General features: G+C 42.3%; 1 protein-coding gene across 2 annotated transcripts in view; it reads right to left on the bottom strand.

The window, feature by feature from the left end:
- FRAS1 (Fraser extracellular matrix complex subunit 1) overlaps positions 1-26,266 on the bottom strand; it is a 464,864-nt gene that overhangs the window by 192,046 nt on the left and 246,552 nt on the right. For both annotated transcript variants that reach the window (XM_067736345.1, XM_067736344.1), the window contains exons 16-20: positions 20,491-20,631; positions 18,727-18,867; positions 17,251-17,427; positions 4,269-4,409; positions 1,610-1,753 (exon numbers count right to left, since the gene is read on the bottom strand). In XM_067736345.1, the coding sequence (XP_067592446.1) occupies positions 1,610-1,753; positions 4,269-4,409; positions 17,251-17,427; positions 18,727-18,867; positions 20,491-20,631 (744 nt within the window). The remainder of the gene's footprint in view (positions 1-1,609; positions 1,754-4,268; positions 4,410-17,250; positions 17,428-18,726; positions 18,868-20,490; positions 20,632-26,266) is intronic.

The raw sequence follows: 26,266 nt of genomic DNA, 5'->3' as shown, positions 1-26,266 counted from the left end.
CAACTCAGCACCCTGGACTCAGTCGATTCTCAAAAAATATCCACTAATGTGCTTTAACCATGTTAGGAACCTCTTACTAGCTGCTCCTTTGTATCCTAAAGTAAGAATCAGTAGCTGAACTCAAGCTTACAAACTATAATGCCAGTTAGATCCGCCCTTGCCAGATTCCTCTTCAAGAGGAGGTACTAATGCCTCCTATTTGCCCACTTCCCAAGTCAATCCTGACTACACTGGCAGGACTGGCAAACAGCTCACACCCTACAGCGGTGGGGTATCACGTTTGTCTAAAGCCTGGAATCTCTGAGCTTCTACTTTCCATTGCCTCTAAAATGTCTGCATTCTCAATAATCGGGTTTTACCCCGAATCCCAGCCTGTTTTGGCTGTAGCCCCGCTCTCGACAGTTCAGTCTTCCTAGGGTATAGATCTTGGACCCTAAAGTCTTTTTTTTTTTTTTTGGCTACACCGCACGGCTTGCGGGATCTTAGTTCCCTGACCAGGTATTGAACCTGGGCCCTCAGCAGTGAAAGCTCAGAGTCCTAACCACTGGACGGCCAGGGAATTCCCTCTAATGTCTAGTCTTTAGCCAAGGTCATGTGCAAAAAGAACTGGATCACCCAGGACCATGGCGCCACAGCCACACTTGAAGCGCTATAATTGACTTGCTGTATCGAAGGGGCCTGCTTGATACTCTGATCTAGACAACTGGTCATACCTCCTCCCTGCCCAGGAACAAGCCCTACAGCCGGGTCAACCCCTCCAGCATGCATCCAACCGGATTTCTCAGCTTTCCCACTTGCCCAGTAGATCCCAGAATGCCCCCCAGTCAAGCCCTTCAGAGTGTGACAACAGCTGCTGCAGGTAAACCTCCTCAAGTTGCTCCTAGAAGTGAGTCAAGAAATACAAAATAACTCACTAGTCTGTAAGTTCCCCTCTCCAGACTGTAAGCTCTTTGAGGGCAGAATAATTGTCTTATTCATCCTTTTTTTTTTTTTTTGTTATTCGGAGCATCTGACCATTAGATATTTGTTGTAGGAATGGATGGATGAACACAAACACTGCATAGCTCCTTCATTATTATCCAAATTCCAGGCTGCTTTCCTGATTTATTTCTTTTTGAGATCTGAGTACTAAACTGAGGAGGAAAAATCCCATCTCCTGAAGCAAGTGATTTACTTCTAGGTTAATCTCCCTATATTTTTGTGCCTGGGGCTGATGACAAAGTTTCCCCACAGCAGGAGATAATGTAGACAAGAGGGCGACCGTCTTCTGAGTGACTGTTTTGAATATACTTCTTGCTCTCTTAAGCTGAAGTGCACCACATGCACATAAGGAACCATTACCATGACTTCAATCTTCATTCATATGAGGGTCTAAGTTTTCTCAGGAATTGCAAGAGTATTATTAGAAGATTCCAGTTGAATCCACAGATATTTACTAAATGTCTGATCGGAAGCAGTGAAGTGAGTTTTCAGACATGAGACAAATATCTTCCAAAGAGAGCTCGTATTCTGATGACAAAGGACAAATACGAGAGCCTCCTGGAGCCTGGCAGGAGGAACCGAGCATTTGGCTAGTGATTTCTGAGACTGCGAAGGGGGTCTCACTCACCAGCACAGTAGCCCACGAGGCCGAGGAACTGCTCCTCTTTACAGCTGGTCCTGCAGCTCCCAGCAGCCAGAGTAACATGAGGGTGACAGGAGATGCAGTCAGATTCCGATGGGCCGTGGCACTGCCTGCAGGTGGGGTGGCACTCTAGAAGGTAAAACAAGAACCAGGATTGGAATTAGCAGCTCAGCATGTAAACACACGAAGTACTTAATGTACTCCACAAATTACACTAAGAGCAGACTTCAAATACTAATCATCTTGGGAAGATTCTTGAGCAAGCCTGGCACACCCTTAGGCATTGACCGAAAGACGGCATTTCTAGTGTCAGTGAAAACACTGGCCGTGAACAGAACGTGGAATCTAGAACCACTGAATGAGGGGAACTGGCTGCTCAGCATGACCATCCCCATCTATATAAGTAAGAAAGTTCAGGTCAAAATTACAAAGCAGAAAAGCAAGTGGTAAGACTGTCCCTCTCTAAACTTCAAAGAGCGAGACAGGCAGAAGAGGGAGACATTTTTCTTCTTAGAAATCCCGGGCAGGCAAAGGGGGAACCATCCACAGCAGGGGAAACTAAAACTTCTCACTGGAGTCGGATGCCAGCCGTGCTCTCCCTCCAGGCCACAGCCTGGATGCCTGTTTTAGCAGCAACGCTTAATTAAAATACAAAGAACTGAAAAAGGCCTCTTTCTGGAGGTTACCCTGAGCCATGTTTGAAGTTCAGTCCCTTAGACAAAACTGTCAAAGCGGTTTTCCCCAGAAAAACCACCTAATTACTGAGAGGTACTACACTGAAAAAGAGCAGTGAGTCCCAGTAAGTGTAGGCAATAAAGATAAGGATGGCAAAGAATCAAAGAAGGTTGCAGCTGTGGCTACACTTGTGCTGCCAAGGTGGGCAGCATGGAAGGAGATGGAAGGATTTCTCTGCCAAGGACGAGAAGGTCTGAGCCTGTCTGATTCCAAGAGGAGGGGAGGTGAAGGGCTGGAGCTGGGTAGAGCTTGCTGGAACTGATGACAAAGAATTCCCTTCTGGCACAGAGCTGGTGGGAAGAAAAGGCCCAGAGTTCCAGTAAAGTCAACTGCCTCTCAGGTCTTCTGGCGGGAGGCCAAGGGAAGATAAGGAGTTATAGGGGAAAAAAAAAAAAAAGCAAGCAAGAAAATGAACTGCTGATTAGAAGGCTAGCGTGAACTATCACCTCTTCTACATTCCTGAGCCTCTTAACTTTGCAAACGCACGTCCAAAAGATACGAGCGCTCTCAGGACGATCTCCCACCGCACAGGGCTTCCTCCCTGCCAGAATATTTCCAGTGACCTTGGTGCCCTGCCGCCCGCGGTGCCCTCCATCTGCGGGTTTCAAGCAGGCAGAGGCACAGACAGAGAAGAGGTAGAGCTACTCAGACTTTCCTCCCCAAACAATTCTCCACACACGAAAACCAACTGGGCGAGGGTGAGAGCACATAAGGACAGACCACAGTGTTCAAAGACAACCCCAGTGACAAAGAAACCAGGAACACCCCCCACCACCACCACTGAGCTTGATAGAGTGTTTCAAGTAAAGCAACCCATCAGGGGCCTACAGAGACTAAAAAGCTAGTGGAAGAAGACAATTCCAGGAGGAATATAATAGTGATCTTCAATGGTCTCAATCTGTGTTCGCAGCAAATTTCCTCTTTGGTGTTGGAGGCCAGATGAATCTTACAAGTGTTACTTTATTTCAAAAATATTTTATACATTTACTACCTGTCTTCCGATTCCAGAAACACATACCAAACGATTTCATAACCATGGGCTTTTTCCTGTAAGTTGGCCTCAACACTCTATTTTCAGAAATAAAACCATAATCATAATAGAATGTGTTTTGTCTTGTCTTTTTTTCTGTAGATACAAGAAAACACAGTGCTACAGTAAGGTGCTTAAATTTTAGTATTTTGTCGAGTCCAACAAAAGCCTGCACTAATCTGAACTGGCAATTTCTAGAATCTCTGTCACTGAAATATAAAGGTGCTCTTAAAAACATATCGGACTGGGCTTCCCGGGTGGCGCAGTGGTTGAGAGTCCGCCTGCCAATGCAGGGGACGCGGGTTCGTGCCCCGGTCCGGGAGGATCCCACATGCCACGGAGCGGCTGGGCCCGTGAGCCATGGCCACTGAGCCTGCGCGTCCGGAGCCTGTGCTCCGCAACAGGAGAGGCCACAACAGTGACAGGCCCGCATACCGCAAAAAACAAAAACACATATTGGACTGACATGTCAAGGAAGAAAATAAATACTTCTCTCTCCTTTTGCTTTATTAGGCTGCAGCCAGGCGAAGGAGGGCAGAGACCTGCAGAGGCAATGCCAAACGCCTGATCCCACAAAAATGCATGAGAACCTGTGGTAGCTCATCTCCGTGATGAACACCACCATTAAATCCACCCCTCACTGTATGAAGAGGGTAAAGCTGATTCTAATTTTTCATTTCATCCACACTTCCCTATTGGATGAACAGAATTTCACTTGTTCCCCTCACTCCATCCCTTGACTCCTACAAGTTCAAGACAAGGATTCACAGCCCATTCCTAGTCCCCTGGTATGACAAGGTTTCTAATTACCGAGTCGGGTTGCATTATGAAGATAAAACATGGGCACAGGGAATATGCCCCAGCATGTTACATACTCACCTGTACAACTGCCTTCCAGGTTAAAGTACCCATCTGGGCACTGGGAGAGGCACTGCCCATCCAACAGCACGTGGGAAGGCCAGCAGGCTGTGCAGTTATGCGGGCTCTTCCCTGCACACCCAAAACAGGATTGGTGGCAAGCTGGAAGGAAGATAAAGCAGAGGAGACAATCAGGAAAGCCACCATTCGACAAGGACAGTAGCTCTGTCCCTCCTGTTAACATTCCTGCATCAATATAAGTTCTGCGCATTCACTGAGTTTTGTTTCCAAGGACAGGGCACACATCTCACATACTTCTTTCTCAAGGATGTATCCTACAAAGCAAGCATCTGTGGAACCCAGATTAAGAAAGGCATAAATGCCACAAAATGGAAATCACCACTTGCAGAGTCATCCATTTCTTTCTTCCCATGTTCCCATTCTCAGAGAATGTCAGATAAAGAACAGCAAGCCACAACGGGTCTCCTTGTCTCAAGATAGTGCCTCTACCATCACACATCAATGGGCCGCTGACCAGGCTGCGCAAATTAAAGAGAAAGGTGATGGGAGCCTTACTTACTGATTCCACAAAGGTTTAATATGATGTCTACTCTCTGATGGCGACTGAACATACACAGGTGAGAAGAACTGTCCAACATTTCGAGCGGCCCAAACTAGCTGCATCAACAGACACACAAGCATGTAACTGCAATATGATAAATGGGGGATGGAGTATAACAGAGAATAAGAGCATCACATCACAACTCTCTGTGACCTCAACTAAGGTATATAATTTCTCAAGGCTCCCTCTCCGTCATGTATAAAATGAGGGATAAACTATACGTACTGTTGTGGACACTCCAAGGGTTGTTTACCCTGCCTCACTCGTTTCTTCCCACGGAAACCATGATAAAGCCTCTTGCCCACGTCTTCCCCTCGCTCCTTCTGCCTCCTGACCAACTCTAGTGCTTCCCTGTGTGGCCCCCATGTGACATGCCCTTCCTCTTGGGAACTGTGAGTAACAAACTCTCTCTCCTACAGCAATCGTCTCTTGATCTTTTGGCCTCACCGTATCTGAATAATAACAAAATCTACAATTTGAAACAGCCGGTCAGTCACCTCCAATCATTCATTCATTCATTTGTTACTAAGCCTCAGGTAGGTCTAGGTGCTGGAGAAACAACTGTAAGACAATGCATGGGATGACTCCATGCATTTCAGGCCACCTTCTCTCCAATGGACAAGATTCACAGCCTGCAGCGACAGTACCTTCAGTCTCCTCTTTGCCTCCTCTGCCCCCTCTATCAAACACCTGGAAGATTTATTTAGAGACCAGCAGCTTGGAAGAGCCAGATGGGATTTGACCCCACTGAGGTCTCCATTTCCACCAACCCCCAATAAAAATGCAAATTTCAATCTTTGATTTATGTGGGGCTGTTACGAGCTAGGATGTCCTGGTTCAGTAGTTTAACTGGCTGTTAAAGTACAAAACTCCCGGTATATGGCTGGTATATGATGCTGTCCTAAGCCGTCTCGTGCTCCACCCTGGCACCCTGCTTCATCCATAACCCAGAACCTAAAGGTTTAATACCTGTACCAGGAGGCCTCCAGGACCCAGCTCCTGAGTTAAGGCCAGGACCCATTTGGATTGGGCAGTACACCCCACCTTACTGGTTGATAAAACTCTGATTATCCTCCCTGGATACACTGCAGAACTTTCTATCTGTTCAACAGTATTTATTACTCTATGAAAAACAGAGCCAGAGTTCCACGTTTTAAAATAATTTCCTTTTTTTGTTTTTACATTGCCTCGTTAACAACTCTAATAGCACAAGTCACAGTAATTTTTTTCCAAGTATTTTCAGAATCACTGGGAAAATATTTCCTCTTTAAAAAAAAATAGAATAGCTAAGCAAATATTATAAAGGAGGGGTACACATTAGCTCATTATTTAAGACGTTTAACGCAAAGGGAAACAGCATGTAATAGAAAGTCAGGTGGCAATATTTCAAAAACCAGCTAAATTTATATCGTCAACACAAAGCCTTCCACGATGATGTGGGGAAGCAACATACTTCTACATACTTAAATATATTTGTGATAATACTAATATGTTCATATTAGACTTTACAAGATTGCTAAAATTTCTAGCTCTTCCTGTTATACCTCCTTAATAAATAGGAAATCAAAGCGTATCATCGTGGAATTGAAAACTGGGAGAAGGTGAATTAACGCATTATGAGCACACAACTTATTTCATCTCATTCCATTCGGTCACAAAATCAATGTGATAACCTGGTTCAATGTGAATAAAGATTGTTATTGAATTATACAAAACAAGAAAGCAATGAGGACAAATGAGTTGAAAGGTTGATGGGCCAAGAATTCCAGGAGAAAGGCCCTTTGCCTCCCAGTAGATTTTAGAAATAAGCCTCACTGGACATCCCCACGGCAGACTTCAGAATTGCCTTCGTTAGAAATGTTTAAGAACCAAATAGATAATGAGCTAGTTAGTTGTTGTGTGGCACAGAGGGAAAAAGATATGCTGGGTGACCTTCCTCTCAATGTATTTTTTTCTTTATGATACTCTCTTTCTGCAACTACAGGCATTTGCATCTTTAAAAAAAGCTCATGAAACTTCAATTCTGTGCTGGTTTTGGAAATGTCTACACTATTTCAGTGACTTTTATGAGGGTCTATCATGCTATGGAATGATTTCATAGCAGCAGTTCTGGTTTGAAGTCTAAGATCCTTCAAGGAAGACTAACTCCATTACAGATCTGAAAAAAGTTCTATGAATAATTTCTCCACGTAACACTACATTTTTAGAGAATGGCTTTCCGGTTGATGGCTGAGTATATTTCCGAAAAAGCATAACTGAGCTGCTTAAGCACTAATAGTGTCAGTACTAAAAGTGTCCTCAGATGGTTGTAAATTCCAGTCAAGCTGACTCCGGTAAAAATTTTACCCCAAACAATTAAAACATATCAATTTTTTGTTCATTCTATTTTCTATTTAAATTTCAGACAATGAACACTACTTTTTTTCTTTTTAATAACACAAAAAGTGGGCCAGCATCCCAATTTTCATATATAAAATTTCCTGGCTTTTCAAGTCAAAACAATTTTTGGAGGTAGATGTCTTTCAAATTATGATGTAAATACCAAAATCCTCTAGGACATGCAGTAGGAATACTGTGATGAGGGATGAACGTTAAAAGGAGTGAAGTCAAATAAAATCGCTCTCCCTCTTTCCCTCACCCTTCTTTCCCTTCTTTCTTTTATTAATGAACATGATCTAACCTACCTCCCCAACACCGCACTAGATTGGGAACCCTTAAAGAGTAAAAAATCACATCTCCATCTCTGTGACTCCCGCAATACCTGTCCCGGGCATGTCACAAGTTCTCAGTAAATGAGTTTCTGCTGACTGAAAGGGTGGGCAAGTAGGAAGGTGCGGGGGGGAGGGGGGCAGGGTAGGTGGATGGAAACACTGGCAGACACTTCTAGGTCTCCTTTCTCTTTGATCTTTTCTTTTCAGCCCTTCTCTGTTTACGTCATGAATACTGGAGCTTCCCAAAATTGTACCCTCTGCCCTTTTCTTCTCACTCTTGGGCAAACATCCATAGCTTTAATGATGACCTCCATGCTGGTGAGTCCCAGATTTATGCGTACAGCTCTGACTTTTACCCTCAACTCTAATTGCATAAATCTAACTGCCTAAGGGATATCTCTGCTTGGTGTTTCACCGGTATCTCATATTCCTCATTCCCCCAATACTAACAGTATCCATTTCCAAGCTATCCATTTCCAATCGCTATCTACTTGTTATAAATTATGGCATCACGTTCCCTCTGTCCAAACTGTACTCACTATCCACCTCCAGCCCAACATCCTACCCCCTACCTGGTCTTCCCTTTGTCTTCCCTGGCTCACCTTTACCCCACCATTCACCAAGACACTCATGCTGAGATCCTTAAGACTTCTACTTTTCCATCACCACAACCCAGCCAAGGTAGGTTGACTTCCACTTCATAAATCTCTGTCTAATATCCCAATTTAACCACCCCCATGGCCCCTCAGTGTAGACCTTCAACGTCACTCCTGATGTGGATTAGTAAATCAGCAGCTTTCTAACCAGCCCCACTGTTTCTCCCAACCTACCTGCCACACCACGGCCAGAGAGATCACTATAAAATGCAAACTGACCAAATTATTCCCCTACTTAAAATCTTTTACTGGTTCTCTAAAAGCTGTAGCATCTAAACTCCTGAGCACAGCACAGCCCTTCAAGACAGGACTCACCCCCGTGTCTCCAGTATCACTCCCTACAACTCACCCCTTTGGACTTTATACTGCAGGAGTACCAAATGCATGATATGCTTCTCCAGATACGCCATGCCTTTGCGCTTGCTGTGTCCCTGGCCTAGAATGCCCTTTCCCACCTTCTTCCCTGGTGAATCCCCATTAATCCTCCACAGCCGGATGATGTGGTTTTCCTTTGCAAATCTTTCCTCATACCCTCTCCCCGCGACAGTCAGTCTCCTTGTTTGTGTTCTTCCTGTATTTTGTGCCTACAGCCATTACAACCTGTATCATGTTCTTTTAATTACTTGTTCAGTGTCACTCTTCTCAACTTGATCACGCTTTCCTTAAGGTGTGGTCTGTATCTTTTTCGTCTTTCTATCCCCAAAGCCTAGCACACCCATGCTATAAAAGCAAGAAGGGGAAAGTGAAGCAGATGGAACATTTCTAGAAGGCATGCATTTGTACAGCTATGTCAGCACTCCAGGGAGTACATTAAAGACCGTTGCTTAATACAGATGCTACGTATCTTATTCAATTAACGCGAGGGAATCCCAACTTCATAAATAGTAACATACTCTTAAACAGAGCACGCCGACCCCTCCCCATTTATTTCTTTAATTAAAGGTCTGTGCCTTAAGGCCTTTGGTGAATCTTAAGAACTAAATAGATCAAAATACCACAGTGTACTTTATTTCTTCCCATTCACCCAAAGCAAGTTAATTAATTAATCAAAGTAATCAATGAATTTTCTTATTTAAAAAAAAAAGAAATGGGCATTCTGGTCCAAGATGGCAACATAGGGGGCTCCTGAATTCACTTCCTCCCATGGTCATACCAAATTTACAGCTGCACACAGAACAATTCCCTCTAAAAGAAATCCAGAAACTAGCTGAGCAACTCCTACACATTAGATGAATGAGGGGAAAGAAAAAGACAAAAACCCACATCAAAACGGGTAGGAAGGCAGAGACGTACAATCAGGAGGGAACTCACAACGCCCAGCTTCTCCCTGAGGAGTTAAGGGTTTACAACTAACATCTAGCATCCCAACTTTAAGACTTCCACCTGAGAAATGGGACCCCAAAACTCTAACTCTGAAAGCCAAAAGGGCTTGAATCCAGAAAACCTCAAGGACTAGAGCATACAAAGAAACAGTTCTTCACAAGCTGCCTAGGATTTGCGGTGGTTGTGTCCCCCCAGGGCTCAGGGCAGAGGCATCAGTCAGAAATGCCCATCTCCCAGTCTTTTCCTGAAAGAGACGTATTTGCATACATTAAAAGCTGCAGCCTGAGGGTCAGGCTTCTACTTTAACACACACGTAGAGGCTGAGTGCCTGCAATCCTCTTCTGAGACCTGGGCGCGAGGTCAAGCCCTCCCTCTGCCTGGCTCCAGGTCACTCTTTCTTCCTGGAAAGAGCCTGTGTGCACTTCCAGGGCCCTGGCTTTTGTGGCTGCTGCCCAGAGGACACACCCCTTGACGGCCAGACTCTGGTGATCAGCAGGGCTTGAGTACGTGGATTTAGTTAGGACTGTAGCAAACAGAGGAACAGTTCTTAACTGGCTACCCATGCCCTCGGGGCTCAGTGCAGAGGGAGTGGACAGAAAACCCACCTCCCAGACTTTCTCTGAAAGAGGTTCATTGGCACAATTTAGAAGCCGTTGCAGAAGGGTCCAGATCCAATCAGACAGCATCTAGATGCTGACTGAGATCCTCCCTTTTGAGACAGGGACAGGGCTTTGCACACCCTCACCTACTGGGTGCCACTGAGAACAAAGAAAGTGACTTGGACAATCACAAAAGTTTAAGACACAGCCAAGAGCTAGAGCGAGGCTGAATGATAAGGTTCAGACAACAGACTGGTGATTGTTGGGGGGGTAGGGAAGGCTGAGGGGAGGGGAAATGAGTGAAGGTGGTCAAAAGGTACAAACTTCCAGTTATAAGATAAATAAGTCCTGGGGAATCTAATGTACAGCATGGTAACTATAGTTAACAATACTGTGTTGTGTTTTTGAAAGTTGCTGAGAGTAAATCTTAAAAGTTCTCATCACAAGAAAAAAAATTGCAACTATGTGAGGTGATGGATGTCAACTAAACCTACTGTGGTGATCATTTTGCAACATAAACATATATCAAATCATTATGTTGTACAGCTTAAACTAATACAATGTTATATGTCAATTATATCTCAATAAAACTAGAAAAAAATGCATACCAAACCTGTATTGATTTTGTGCAATTTTGCCCCATGCCGTAAGATCCGTCTAAGGAGGCAATACTGTCTTCAAGACGGAAAAAGAAGGCTTGGAAAAATTTAGTTGCTAAAATCTCCCTGATGTTTCCCTGACCAAAGCTCTGTGATCATTCTAAATTTAATGAAAAGCCAGCAATGCAGGAATGGGGGCCACTGGGATGTTTATTATCTCTGCATTCTTTTTTGAAGCCCAATGTTTCTACTGACATAATACATTAGAAAATATGTAGGTAAAATTCATTATTGTACTACAGAGTTCATTTTAATTTTTTTATTAAATACTTATTTATTTGGCTGTGCCGGGTCTTAGTAGTGGCATGCGGGATCTTTCTTTTTAGTTGTGGCATGCGGGATCTCGGTTCCTGACCAGGGATCAAACCCGGGCCCCCTGTATTGGGAGTTGGGAGACTTAACCACTGGACCACCAGGGAAGTCCCCAGAGTTCATTTTTAAAATAAAACTTGTAATTTCCTCAAAATTATATTATCTTGAACCCTCTTGCTGAACTGTATGGGAACTGAAAAAATCCATCATTAATTTGCCACAGAATCGGGGCAATTTATGTGGGTAGTCCAATCATCCCAACTATGTCCATATCCCATGCTGCTCCACCACTGCCCAGTTGTTGACATGGTGATTGAGCTGGACCATTAATTGAGATGGCCTGGCCTGAAATTAAATTGTAAAGTTCTAGGGCAAAATGAAGAACAAAGGATCTAGGATGGAAAGAAGGAACTATTTCCTAAGCAACCATGTCCTCTATGAGAGCCCAGGATCCCCCACTGCTAAACTATTCTTTAGTTGGTTCATTCGAAGCCTCACTTTCTTCATCTATAAAATGGAAGTAAATATAAACACACATGATTTCCAATCAAATTCTTGGTTGTATGGAATTTTATAAACAATAAAGTGATATATATATGTGTGTGTGTGTAAATAACTGTAAGAATCTATATCAAAAGTTTAAAAGAGATAGAAGATAGAAGGGTTATAGGTAGGATTTACAGATAAAATAAAGGACACCTAGTTAAATTTGAATTTCAGATAAAGAGTGCAAAATATTTTAGAATATCTCAGGTAATACTTGGGCATACTAAACATTTCATTTTTTATGTGCTAAATATTTTTATTTCCTAATCCTGTATTTTTTATATAAATCATCTTCCTGATTTACTAAGTAAATCATCTTCCTGATTTACTATGAGGCTTTTCCTTATATGAAGAATAGATCATGATTTAAATAAAAGAATCAAATGTGGATCTAGTTAAGACAGATTTTCAGCAAATAACCGTGATCATATTTTTTTCTCCTTTGACATTTTGACATGATAAATTATCTAATATCTCAATATGAGGTGATTTATACAGTATTAAAATAAGCTTATATAAACATTAAAACTTTTAACATAGTTCTGAATTCAACTTGATCTTTTTAAAGGAATTTTATCTAGAATCTATAGTTTTTTCTTTCTAATGCTCTAACTTTGGCATTAGTGTTATGCTGGACCAAAAAGCAAGTGTATTCTAAAATATACTATCTTTTTCTATGCTCTGAGATTTTATCATTTTATAAGATTTATTTATTTGGGTTTTAGATGGTTTTAATAACTCACACATTAAACTGTCTAAGCTTAGTCCTCTTTCTGAGGAAGTTCTTTGTTAACCTTTTCCATTTTATGTATGACTTTTGATTTACTCAGGCTTTCTATGTCTTCTTGGGCTGATTTTGGCAATCAATCTTTTCCTTTAAAGTAATTTGATGGAGGCTTTCAAAATTTTTAGCATTGAATTTTACATCAGATTTTTAAAAAATCCTGTATTTGTATTTGCTAAATCTGGGAAACCTAGTAATAGATGTTTTTGGTTTTTTTGTCTATATTTTTTAAGTTTCTGTAATATGTAAAATGCATGCAATGAGAAGAAGTAAAAATTAGGATTTTTTAAAAACTGCTATCGTTAGAAAGAAGTTACACCAGTGATATGATAAAGTGGTATAGTTATCCTTCTTTTTTTTTTGCGGTACGCGGGCCTCTCACTGTCGTGGCCTCTACTCACTGCGGAGCACAGGCTCCGGACGCGCAGGCTCAGCGGCCATGGCTCACGGGCCCAGCTGCTCCGCGGCATGTGGGATCTTCCCGGACCGGGGCACGAACCCGTGTCCCCTGCATCGGCAGGCGGACTCTCAACCACTGCGCCACCAGGGAAGCCCAGGCCTGGTTTTTATTAATTTGTTTTGTTTTATTTGTGCAAGGCTACTGACAGGTGTTTCTTGGGGGTTTTGTTTTAGAAACTAGAATCTGTCAATGCTAGTGAGTAATCAGTTAAACAGGTGAGATGAACTCTGGATAAAATTACTGAAGTCCGGGGCTTCCCTGGTGGCGCAGTGGTTGAGAGTCCGCCTGCCGGTGCAGGGGTTCGTGCCCTGATCTGGGAGGATCCCGCATGCCGTGGAGCGGCTGGGCCCGTGAGCCATGGCCGCTGAACCTGCGCGTCCGGAGCCTGTGCTCCGCAACGGGAGAGGCCACAGCAGTGAGAGGCCCGCGTACCGCAAAAAAAAAAAAAAAAAAAAAAAAAATTACTGAAGTCCTTCTTTCAGCTAATACTCAAGATTAATATTTAAACATGTACAATTTTGGCGGACTACTGAAAGCACCTCCAAATTATCTTCTACAATTAGTGACAGATTTTATTTCGTACCAGCAATTCTAGTTACACTTTGAAAACACAGAGGCTGTGTATAAAAGAAGCATAAAGTCAAAGCTCCATCTTCTGAAGTACCCAAGTTCATTTCTGAGAGTGAACCAAAAACGCAGGAAAAACACATGCAGGTTTCTGTCCCATCTCACCAAAGTGCTTCTGCTTGGGAGCCTACCTCAGCCCACCCCTCTGTCTTCCCCACCTCCCTCATGTGGATTTCATAGTACAGACCACTAGCTAAGTGTATGTCGTGGGTTTCGTTGCTGCTGTTGTTATTCATTTATTATTTTCCGTTTCTCTCACTAGAATGTAAATTCCATGAGAGCAGGGATTTCATCTGACTCATTCACGAGGGCACCTCAAGTCCCTAGAAAATGCCTGGCACCCAGGGGATACTCAGGAAACATTTGTAGAAGGAATGAATAAAGGCAGACTGTTCTCCAGCTGATAATAAGCAATATTCTCTTTGGTCACTCTTTGTTAATTTTATATTTTTTCATCCTTCAATCCCAGACTTGGATCTTCGTCAAATATCTTGAGTAAATTTGCTTCATCTTCCTCCAGATAATTCCTGGGTTTGTCATGTAGCTCAGAGTAGAAACTTTTATAATAACTTCTGACAATTTTCAGATTCTAAAGTAAATTGCTTCTTCCTGTAATGCATCTGCCTCTCACTTTCATTAGCTGTGGTAATATGCTAATCCCTCTGTGCTGCAGTCTCAGAGAAAGGAAGAGGGAGAGTTCCAGAAAACAGTTGGTTTTTTTTCTTCTTTATAGAAAAGCACTTGAGATGAAAAGGTCTGTAAAAATCAACTCTCAGTGGCACACACAAAAACTCCAACCTTTTAAAACGTTCCTGAAAGAGGAGAGGGTATTTCTCGTGTGTGTGAGAAGGCGTGCCCAATGCATTCTCACAGGGCTCCCAGGCCTGAGTTCTGAGACGAGGCTTCGGCAGAATTGAAAATGGAACAGATTGTGGGAAGGCAGAAAGGTTGCCAGAGATACGGGACGAGTGACAGGAAATACATCAATGAACACACTTAATACTCAGGTAAGGTTGGTAACAACTGGTGGTTGCACTCAGTTTCCCAGTGGAATCTTGGGCAACTCAATTAACCTCTTTCTACCACATTCTCATCACTAATAAATTGAGTACAACAATCTCCCTAGCAGAGATTGCATGGGATTTGGTAGTAAATGTGAGTAGAGAGCTATATGTGTGATACCTAACAATATTGTGTGAATAAGCATAAAATCTCGGGGCTGCAAGGTCCTCAAGAGGTCAATCTAGCCCTTTCACAGGGGACCATAATTAAATCATTCCAGAGGGATTAGATTCTAATCTTTTTTAAAAGGTGTCTGTAAAAGGGATTCCCAGAACATTCCCCTTGGTCAAGGATGCTTTCGGAAATTTAAGACGTCTCAACCCTACAGCATTGTAATGCTGTGCTTTTGCCCCTTCGGCGACCATATTATAGTAGCACGCTGGTGTAGTGCATGGCTACTGGAGCCTGGCTGACTCAGGTCCCCACTGGACTCTACTCTGTACTGGCTACATGACACTGAGCAAGTTACAGAATTAACTTCTTCTAACCTAAGTTCCTTCACTGACCCCATAAGGCTAGTATCAGGACCTAGTGGGAAAAAAAAACAAATAAGGCACTTCTCACAGTGTCTGCATCATGGTGTGCACCAAATCAACAGGAATACTATTTTCTGGCTGAATAACCCTGGTTACTCTAATTTATATTAACAACTTTTTTTTTTTTTTTTTTTTGGTACGCGGGCCTCTCACTGTTGTGGCCTCTCCCGTTGCGGAGCACAGGCTCCGGACGCGCAGGCTCAGCGGCCATGGCTCACGGGCCCAGCCGCTCCGCGGCATGTGGGATCCTCCCAGACCGAGGCACGAACCCGCGTACCCTGCATCGGCAGGCGGACTCTCAACCACTGCACCACCAGGGAAGCCCAACAATTTAACTTTTAAATTGTTCATTATTTTTGTTTCTCTTTTCTGATCCCTCTCTAAATTCCCTATTTTTCATTTTTAAGAAAGTGATCAAAATCATAGGAGGACATTAACCACTCTGAGTAACCTGGGAAGATTTCTTCTTTATTTGTCCTAGGATCAGAAGGGAAGGCTGTGTGGTGTGCGCTTTGGGAAGGCATTGGGACTCTTAGTGACAAAGATTCCCATATTTTGTAAGTGGCTGTGGAAACAGAGCCACGAGAGTTTAAGGGACCATGGAAATTTTGGGCAGTGCATATATGGGTGGAAACCAGCATGTCTGGGGACTAGAGACCCTCCCCGAATTTTAGACACCATGTAAAACCCCTGGAGCCTGGTGCATCCCAGGGAGCAGTGGGTTACCCTTATAATGTTCGTGAATACCTGAGTATATGGACCGAAATTTATACCAAGTGATCATGGGGGCTTTACAATTTACCAAGCACTTTCACACACTGCACCTCCTTTGATCCTGGCAAAAAGCTTGTGCGAGGGCTTCCCTGATGGCGCAGTGGTTGAGAGTCCGCCTGCCGACGCAGGGGACAAGGGTTCGTGCCCCGGTCCGGGAGGATCCCACATGCCACGGAGCGGCTGGGCCCGTGAGCCATGGCCGCTGAGCCTATGCGTCCGGAGCCTGTGCTCCGCAATGGGAGAGGCCACGACAGTGAGAGGCCCGCGTACCGCAAAAAAAAAAAAAAAAGCTTGTGTGAAAGATAATTATCCCTATTCTAATGCTGTGGATGCAAAGGCTTAGACAGCTGAAGTGTCTGGCCTGGGGTCTCTGTATTCCAATTCTGCATATTTCTACTCTGCAGTATAACTCACCGTGTCCAAAATCTTTTAACCTAACCTTGAAATCCAGCATTTCCATGTGGGAGTACATTCCAATGTAAAATTGAAGCCACTTTAAATTTTAAGCTTGTAATACAAAATTGAGTCTGCAGTATGCTTACAGTTATGTTGCAAAAATAAAAACTCAAAGCGTACAGGAAAAAAGACTCAGATATATTATAGCAAAATGGTAAAGGCAACTGGGTTTAGCTGGTAGATGGTGGGCAGACTACTTTTTTACTTTTTTCTACATTCAAAATTTTCCTTAATGAACATATGTTTACAATGAAAAATATAAGTAGAATTGTTTTCCAAGTAGCTTGAGAGTTAAAAATTTCATCCAACAGCAAGGAACGTTCTTGTAGGAGCAGAGCGGGGCCTCCCCTACCTCCCAAGAAATTATATGTATCTCCCCTTCATCTCATCTTCAACCATTTATAGATGACCCAGCTCTGAGTCAAATTATTCAGGATGGCATCAATTCTCTGTAGACGATATGCCAAAACGATGGCAGGAATCACTTCTAAATTTTGACAGAAGTCCAGATTTTGCCCTGAAGAGACCAATTCATATTAAGAGTAGCAAATTGTACAAATAATAAACAGAATTCTACAATGAGTTCTGGGTCTGTCTCGGTTACTCATACTGTCTCTGAAAGAACTCTCACCAGGAATTTCTGAGAGTGTATCTCTGGGGGCAGCGGGGTAAAAGCAACTAGCTCTTTAAGATCACCTATTACGCACAAAGGGAAGGAGGACATCAGTGGGGGCCACTCTTCTGCATGTCGGTCTTCTGCTCTAGCCACAAGCATCCAGGAGCCACTGATCTTCTGGCTTTGGTCCCACCTCACAGGATCCCTCAAGAGGTAAGCCCAGAAGCTACCTAACATTTCCTCAAATCAGGCTTACTTACCTTCACACAGCCCAGTGTTCTCCAAGTAAAACTGGGCTCTGCACTGGGACAGACACTCGCCAGAGGTGATGTTTGCCCCAGAGAGCTGCTCAATGTGCAATCCTTCCTCTGGCTTCTTACACTGGGTGCACTGAGAGCTCTCTGGACCCACACAAGTCAGGCAAGAGGAATGACAGCCTGCCAAGAGGAATAAAATGCAGGAAAAATCCAAGGATCAGATAGATGTTGCAACCAAGGGGAGTCCCTAATGAAGTCAAAATCACTCAGAAAAGTGCACCAGATACATCTTTTCAGGAAACTGTTTTTCTAATGTTCTATACAAAGCCCAAGGTGATAATAACAATATCTGTGAGAGGCCAAATGAGGGTGATGTTAGCTAGTCACATCTCTCAGGTCCTGGAAGGGCTGCCAGGCTATATCATGGGCGGGAAAAAAAAAAAAGCAAACTGGACAATATTGGCTTGGTTCTCCAGAGATTCACATACAGTGGATGACGATTTAACATTACAGCCTCAGTTTTCATGGGAGAGTTTAAGAAGCATTCCTGTAAGGTCCGTTACTGTATTTTGTGCAAAAATGGTACTGGTGTTACTGTCCATTACGGCATCCATCACTCACTATAGAGGGGTCCAGGCAACAAATTGATCTTAGAATTTATGTGAGGAAAGGCTGCTCTTCTAGACAAGGAAGAGGCCCCTTTAGAGCAGCAGCAAGCATTTGACAATCCATCCCAGGTTCTGGTTTTCCTTGGCTACTGGCGAAGATCAGAGCCAAAGAGAGTACTCGAAATCTCTCCTGCCCACATCCTGATATAATGACCTCTACTGTCCTTTAAAAGATTCTCTAAACTTTCTTTTTCAGAATATCTATTGCAGCATCCCTGTTTTAAATATATTTTTCTTGTAACTATTCTCACATTCTTTTCCAAGGTGCCCTACGTATAAGTAAACAAATTAACCTTTTACTTAATTCAAGTGTTTGCTCCCAATGTTCTAGTTTCAAAAGGCTCAAATGAGACTGTCCTCCCAATGAGCCCAAAGCCTTTTTGGCAAACAGCTATTGAAGAGTTTCCATTTTACTTAACCCAGAGGCATTGCTAGTAAGTCTCAGTTTGCTCAACAGTGTCATTAACAAAAAGAAGCTCTTCAGGGAAAAACAAAATGAAGACTAAGAAAAACATTAGCAATGGTCAGAGAACAGAAAAAGAAGGAAATAAGAGTTGGGTTGTTTTAATGTACCACGGTAAAGGGAATGACATTCCTCTCAAGAATGGCCAGAAAAATCATACCCTTTTGAGTGTCTTCACAAATATTCAAATGTGATTTTTCAGATTATCCCTTGGTAATGAAAAAAAGCATATAATGCATACATAACCATATAGGATACACTAGAGGAAAAGTTGCCCCGAAAAGTAACTTATATCTATGTCCTTGTGATGGGAAAGTCTCTCAAGAATGATGGTGACGCCAGTGATACCTTTGCAGATCCCGTGGTCAGGGTAGAAGCCCTCTCCACAGCTGGGCAGACAGTGACCTTGGCGCAGGGCCTGGGGGTAGATGCAGGCTGTACAGTGAGAGGCCGAGGGTCCTGAGCAGCTGGCACACGAGTTGTGACAAACTGAGGAAGAGAGGAAGAGGGGAACACAATGGGACCGAGGCGACTAGGGTGCCTACTTCTTGGCCAGGCTCCTTATGTGCTAGGAAGCCCTCTCATCTATCACTCAATCCCCCTTCAGCTGTTGCACAAAATCAAGAGATATATGTGTTCGAAGGTGGTTATAGCACCAGAACTGCCCACATTGCCCCTTTATCCATCTTTCACCATGTTCTATCAATTATTTATTAGCTACCCTTTATGTATGTTTGTATTAAGTGTTTTATACATATTGCCACTTTTAACCTTCATAGCAACATTATGAGGTAAGTATTATTAACCCCATTTTACAGATGAGAAAACCGAGGTCTTGGGGAATCAAAAAATTTACCCAAGATCACAGAGTTAATTAGTAGCAGAGCTGGGATTTAGCCCTAGGTCTGTCCGAACCTAAAACTCCCATGTGAATAGGGAAGAGGGGAAAGTTCATGGGTCTGGATGTTGGGAGCACTGGGATTCTGACGGGCCTATTCCCTAACTTATGCCCTTAGCCAAGTCTGGGTCTCCCCAGGCCTAGTTTCCTTGGCATATGTATGGCAAGAGGTTGGACTAAATGGTCATTTAAGACATTACAACTGGACATTTTAGGATTCTAAGTAAGAATTATATTAAAGAATCTGACCACTATGTATGGCAATGTGAGGCATGCGTCTCTGCTGCTTTTGTCCTGGTTGGTAACAGTGGGACATCTCTGGCTCCAAGAGGCAGATGGTACCATGCTGTCCTAAGGGACAGGAGTGAGATACTGCAAGAAGGCTCTGGAGGACCATGGTCAGGAGCTGGGAGAGGGGAGTGTGGGGACAGGATCAGACCGTTGAGGGCAGGATATTGAGGAAAAGGGATGAACACTGTATAAGTAAAGAGGTTGGCAAACAAACAGGAGGTTAATAAGACAAGGTGTGGGACAGGTGTAAGTATCCTGCCAACAGGTGGAAGTAAGAATACGTGTGTTTGTTTTGGAGAAGAAGGACCACCAAGGTGTCCTAGGCAGCAATAAGTTCCCACCTCAAATGGGGATGTTTCGTAGTTTAAGTTGTATAAATCTGAAAGAAACACTATATAAATAGCACATAAAACCAAATTTTTAATAGGTACACACTTTAGCTTTATAATCTACCAAACTTGATTTACTTTTTAATTTTATTTTTGTGGTGTGCTGTAGTTGCCAATATATGTGCTTATAAATGCCATCTACGGAATGATTCTGTCACACCCACAACCTGAGTTAGTGATGGTTTACAAGTACACAAGGATTGTGTAAAGATCTTAAAGATGTTCTCGGCATTTCAAAAAGATCCAGTGATGAGATCACTGGAGATCTAATGTGTACCAGATACACATAGGTTCTATAAGGAAAAGATATTCCTTTTAACTTGCCATTTTTCCATCATGCACACATTATGGGAATGCATCACAAACTTCCAAATGAGCAGCATATAGCACCATCTATAATCAAACATGTATTAAATGTATTAAATTATTAAATGTATTAAATATATATATATAAACATATATTAAATGTATTAAATACTTTTTTGATGATGATTATGATGATGGTGACGATGATAACAATTACCCATGTCTTACCTTTGCATTTGCCAGTGGCATCAGCATAGTACCCACCAGGACATTCAGAAATGCATTTCCCATCATGCAACACGGTCTTCTCAGCACAGGTAAGACATCTGGGACTATTGGGGCCACAACTCTTACAGGACTGATCACAAGCTAAGGGGGAGGAAAACCCATCAAAGAAAATCAATAGTGAGCAAAGGGAGAAGTGAAAGTCTATTCTTCACAACGTCCATAATTGGTATCAACATAGTAATCACTTTCTTTGGCTGCTCAGATAAGTTCTATTTCCTTGATTCCAACATTTCTGTTTTCGCAGTTGAAGGAGAAACAAATAATTATTAATTAAACTAAGCATAACAAACACTCTGAGGCCCACCTACCAGTGTATCCAATTTAATATGGGATTTAAAGTCAAAACAGCTGGACTTTCCTGGTGGCGCAGTGGTTGAGAGTCCGCCTGAGGACATGGGTTCAAGCCCTGGCCTGGGAGGATCCCACATGCAGCGGAGCAACTAAGCCCGTGCGCCACAACTACTGAGCCTGCGCTCTAGAGCTCACGAGCCACAACTGCTGAAGCCCGTGCACCTAGAGCCTGTGCTCTTCAATAAGAGAAGCCACCGCAATGAGAAGCCTGCGCACTGCAACAAAGAGTAGCCCCCTCTCGCCGCAACTAGAGAAAGCCCACAAGCAGCAACAAAGACCCAATGCAGCCAAAAATTAAAAATATAAATAAATAAATAAATTTATTAAAAAAAAAAAAGTCAAAACAGCCTTGGTGGTAGGGTTGCCAGATTTGGCAAATAAAAATGCTCAGTTAAATTTGAATTTCCAGATAAATAATGAATACTTTTTTAGTTTAAGTTTGTCCCAAATATTTCATCCTATATTTTATCTGACAACACTGGTTGGAGAGAGAATTCAGGAATTCAGAGTTCTACTAAGCAAGGTCATGCTACAAAATTTGGTTGAAATAACTGAACTTCACACAGCCTTCCAGGATCTACTCATTCACTTATCCATTCATTTAGCCCCCAAAACATTTCTTAAGCTCTGTGTCAAGTACTGTGCCAGGTGGTAGAGACACAAAACCCAAATCAACTTGGTCTCTGCTTTAAGGGGCTTGTTAAGTCTACCAGAGGGAGATAAACATATGCAATATTAGCAGTATTAAACATATCACTCAGATTGGTCTGTATAGACACAATAAAAATTTCAACAGAATGTGTGTGGGGTAGGAGGTATGAAAGGTTAAGAAAGGATTCATAGAAGAAATGACCCTTGAGCATTGTCTTGGAAAGCGAGTCAGAGCATGCCAAGCTGATGGGAATGTACTCCTGGCCGAAGCCGCGAGGCGAGTACAGGCCCAGAGCTTGGGAAATCCTGGGAAACAGCAGTTCATTCGGCTGGCAAAGTGGGAAGGGCCATAGTAACTTGTACGCCAAACTCTATAGTCTAGATTCTCATCCTATGAAAGACGCCCGTGGCCCCTACACAGATTTAAACAAGGTAAAAATATGGCTATGTTTGTGTATAAGAAAGATCATTTTGGCTTTAGTTTGGAGACAGTTTGGAGGGGTGAGGAAGGAGAGTTGGGGGCCTTGCTGGAATAGCGTAGCAATGCTCACAGAACAAGATGAGAGGGAGCTGAATCAAGGCTGTGAATGAGGTGATGGATTTGAGAGCTGTGTCGGTGAAAGTGTCTCAGATGGCTGCCTGGGGTCTGGCATGGAGACGAGTGATGCCACTCAAGGAACACGAAAAGGAGAGCGGGGGATTACAACAGACTCAGTTTGAGATACGCGCAGTCCAATAAACGGCCTGATTTAGAGTTCTGAGACTCTGGGGAGAGGCTGGGGGGTCATCACATAGGGGTTGTTGAAATCAGAAATTAGTTGATTTATTCAGTAAAAGCATGACGGATAAGAAAGAAGTAGTCAAGGATCTGGAGAGCACCAAAATGTACTGAAAAAAGAAAAAAACTAGCAAAGGTAACTAAGAAGAAATGATCCAAAGGTAGGAGAGAAAACAGGAGTGTGATGGCTGAGAATCCAAGAAAGGAAGAAGTTTCATGAAGGAAGACATTAACAGTACAGAGAGGACAAATAAAGACTGAAGAGGGTTCACTTCACTCAGAAATTGGGACACGAGTGACCTGTGCCATAACCATTTCAGTGGAGTCATAAGACAGAACGAAAGTGAAGGCCATGATTATAAACTGTTCCTTTAAAGGCTCCTGGCTGTGAATGCAAGGGTATAGATAGAGGTGAAATAACTAGAAAAATAGTACAGATGAACCTATCTCCAGGGCAGGAATAGAGATGTAGAGAACAGACGTGTGGACACAGAATGGGAAAGGGAGGGTGGGATGAATTGGGAGATTAGGTTTGACATAAATACACTACCATGTGTAAAATAGATAGCTGTATAGCTCAGGGAGCTCAGCTCCGTGCTCTGTGATGACCTAGATGGGGGGGATGGCGGGGGCGGAGAGAGGTCTGAGAGGGAGGGGATATATGTATACATATAGCTGATTCACTTCATTGTACACCAGAAACTAGCACGACATAGTAAAGCAATTATACTCCAATTTAAAAAAAAGTGGGGGGAGGGGTTAAGGGGATGTATTGTCTCTCCAATACTGTAAAAGCCCAAAGCAAATACAGACCCCGGGAAAGGTTTTTAAAAAGAGAAGAGGTAGAATAATTGTTGAAAGCGTATCTAGGAGAAAAAAGGGGAGTTACATTCAAAAGTACAGATGGAGAGATTAGACTTGAACAGAACAGAGAAAGTCCTCCTTTTCTGAGTAGAAAAGGGAGGTGAGGGTGAATGCAGCTGCAGGTAAGTCTATGACTCAATCTATTCCATGCTCACTGGCTAAATTCTTTAAAAACAAGCAAAACAAACTTCTTCTCACTATCAGAGAATCGGTGTTTCAGGAATAGAGAACTACTGAGATGTATTCTGTCTGTTCTCTCAATCCACCTACACCATACTAACCTCCTGAAAAAGATTTCAAGAACTTGAGAAAAAGGACGGCAACTGATGGGGCCAAGTGTTCCACCCTGCATCCTAGAGGATTCAGCATCTCTCTAGAAGCACACATGTAAGGCAAGATAATCTTCAGTAAATGGACAAAGGCAGTGGCCTTCATATCAGAGAAGAAGAAAATCATCCCCTCAACGCATAGCTGGAGCAAAGAAGCAAAAATGAATCTAAAAAGCGTTCTTCTCCAGAAGAACCCTCCAGAAACTTCTGAAGCTTCTACTCTAGAACTGACATATCCACAGAACTGAATAATCTACAAGCCAAGTGGATTTTCCCAGAAATAAAGAATTGCAGAAATTTTTTAAAAATTGGAATTGCCCAACAATAAAAACATTACAGATCGAATGTTTTAGGATACATCTAAAGTAATACTTGGCGTATAATTTGTAAATTTAAATAAAATTATTAGGAAGATGTCATTTCTCCCCAAACTAGTCTATAACTTCAATACAATATTAATAAAACTTCCAGTTGAATTTTATTAGTAATTCAATAAACACTCTAAAGTTCATGAATAGTTAACTTTAAAAATGAAGATGAAAGAAAGGGAGAATTTGCCCAATCAGACATTGAGACATACTGCAAAGCAATAGAAATTAAGGGACAAAACAAAACAAAGCAAAACAATGTGAGAGTGGTACAAGAACAGAAATTTGGACTACTCAAACAGCTCAGAGATAGACCTATGTCCATATGGAAACTTAATATCCAATAAGGATCAATGGAGAAGGTTAGATTGAATCACTAAATGATGCTGGGAACACTGGATCATGAAATGGAGAAAAAATCAAACTGGATCACTACTTAAACTTATATACAGAAGTAGACTCCAGATGGATCAACAACCTACATAAAGAAAAAACTGTGAAATTAATAGAATTTCTTCTATTAATTGCAGTATAATTTCTTTGTGAACTTGAGCAGGGTGGGTCTTCTTAAACAAAAATTCAAAAGCAAAATGTTAAAGTGAAACATGATGAATTAGAGATTTCTGTTCAACAAAGGGCACCACATTAAAGGTTAAAAGGTAACGAAATGGGAAAATGTTTGCATATTTATGACTGACAGAGTTAATATCTATAAGGTGCAAGGAATTCCATAAAATCAACAATAAAAAGGTAGCAAGGCCTATGAAACAATGGGGAAAACATATCAAAAAGCAACTTATCAAAGAGGAAACACAAAAGTCCAACAGGAGTTGAAGATATTCTCAAACTCATTAATAATCAGAAAAATGCAAATTAAAATAGGATGTCCTTGTATACCTATTGACCAGGAAAAAACCTGAAGTTTGATAATGTCAAATGGTGGCAAGGATGTAGAGATGAAAGAGCCCTTATGCTTGGGAGTGTAGATGCTGGTGAGCTACCTGGTACTACTTATCACATAAAGAAAATGAAGAGTCAACAATTAAAGAATAAATTAAAATTAAAAAAAAGAAACCAACAGTTCTGCTCTCAGGTTATCCATCCATCCAGGGAACCTCCCACCCAGTTCATCAAAGGACATGTCGGAGGTTGTTCACCGGTGCTCCCTAGTGATGGTGTGCAGATGGAAGGAACTGAGGGATCCCGTCCCTGGGAGAGCAGATGGGAGAGCTGTAGGGGATGCAGACCAGGAAGGACTATGCAGCAGTGAGAAACAAAGGGCTAGATGATATAGCAACTGGGTGAATCTGAAAAACACACCGCTGAGTGAAAAAAAGAACAACGTGAACTCTATAACATGGTATCATTTAAGAAAAACATACATATACGTATACTCGCTGAAAACAATACCAATTTTACATGAGCCCATAAAAACAAGAAGATAAAAAAAATTAAAATAGTTGCCTAGGTGAGGAAGGGAAATCGGTATAAAAGGAAGGAAAGAGAAAAAAAGGAGAGGGGGAAGGAAGAGAGCGAGAATGGCTAACAGAAACCTCTGAACTTGCTTTGATTTATTGTGTTAGCTAGAGTCAGAAAAGCCCTTCATAATAGCTCAAGTACTTACATGACTAAAGAATGAGGAGGTTTTGTCCTTTGAATTTCCCCACGCCTTATATCTAATATTTGTAAAACTCAAAGCATGTACCACAGACAAACTTGGTGGTTGTAAATTCTTTCAGCCAGGGCATAGCACCATTTATAACAGGTTGTGCTGGATTTTTCTCAGCACTCAACTTTGAGATTTCTACAGATATGGGTTGCTTGGTTATAAATTATTAAACCAACACCAGCTGGTCTTTATCTCGAATAGTACTAATCTGAATTGAAAGTAAGTTGGCATTATTAGCATCTTAATTAACATTCCGATACCAATCAGCGACTCGGTTCACTGTTGCTTTAGAAAATATTTCTATGAACCTTTCTGAAGGCATTTGATACAAACTTAGAGAACTCGAACAATTTTATGAAAAGTTTAAACTCCAGCCTTGTCTATCAAAAGGGCCACTGGTCAATGCCAATGGCATCACAAAGTCTTGTATCTGCTAAGCGTATGGCAGGCATTCAGTAATTACCTATTGATCAATTGATTGGTTGGCTGACTAATGTCAACAATGGTCCATCCTCCTGTTTGAAAGTTCTCTTTCTGCTTTGTTGCAAAATGTATACAGATAGCATTTCAGATGTATACTCTCTCCCTAAGCCACCTGTTCAGTAGTCTTTTTTCAAAATTCTTCCAGTCTGCAAGGAGACCTGGCTTTCCTCACTCAACCTCTCTGCCCAAGTAGACTCCCAACCCTCACCGCCTCAGGCTCACA

This window comes from Pseudorca crassidens, chromosome 4 (assembly GCF_039906515.1).
Source record: "Pseudorca crassidens isolate mPseCra1 chromosome 4, mPseCra1.hap1, whole genome shotgun sequence".
Classification (NCBI taxonomy): Eukaryota; Metazoa; Chordata; class Mammalia; order Artiodactyla; family Delphinidae; genus Pseudorca; species Pseudorca crassidens.
This window is presented reverse-complemented; position numbering and strand designations above follow the sequence as displayed.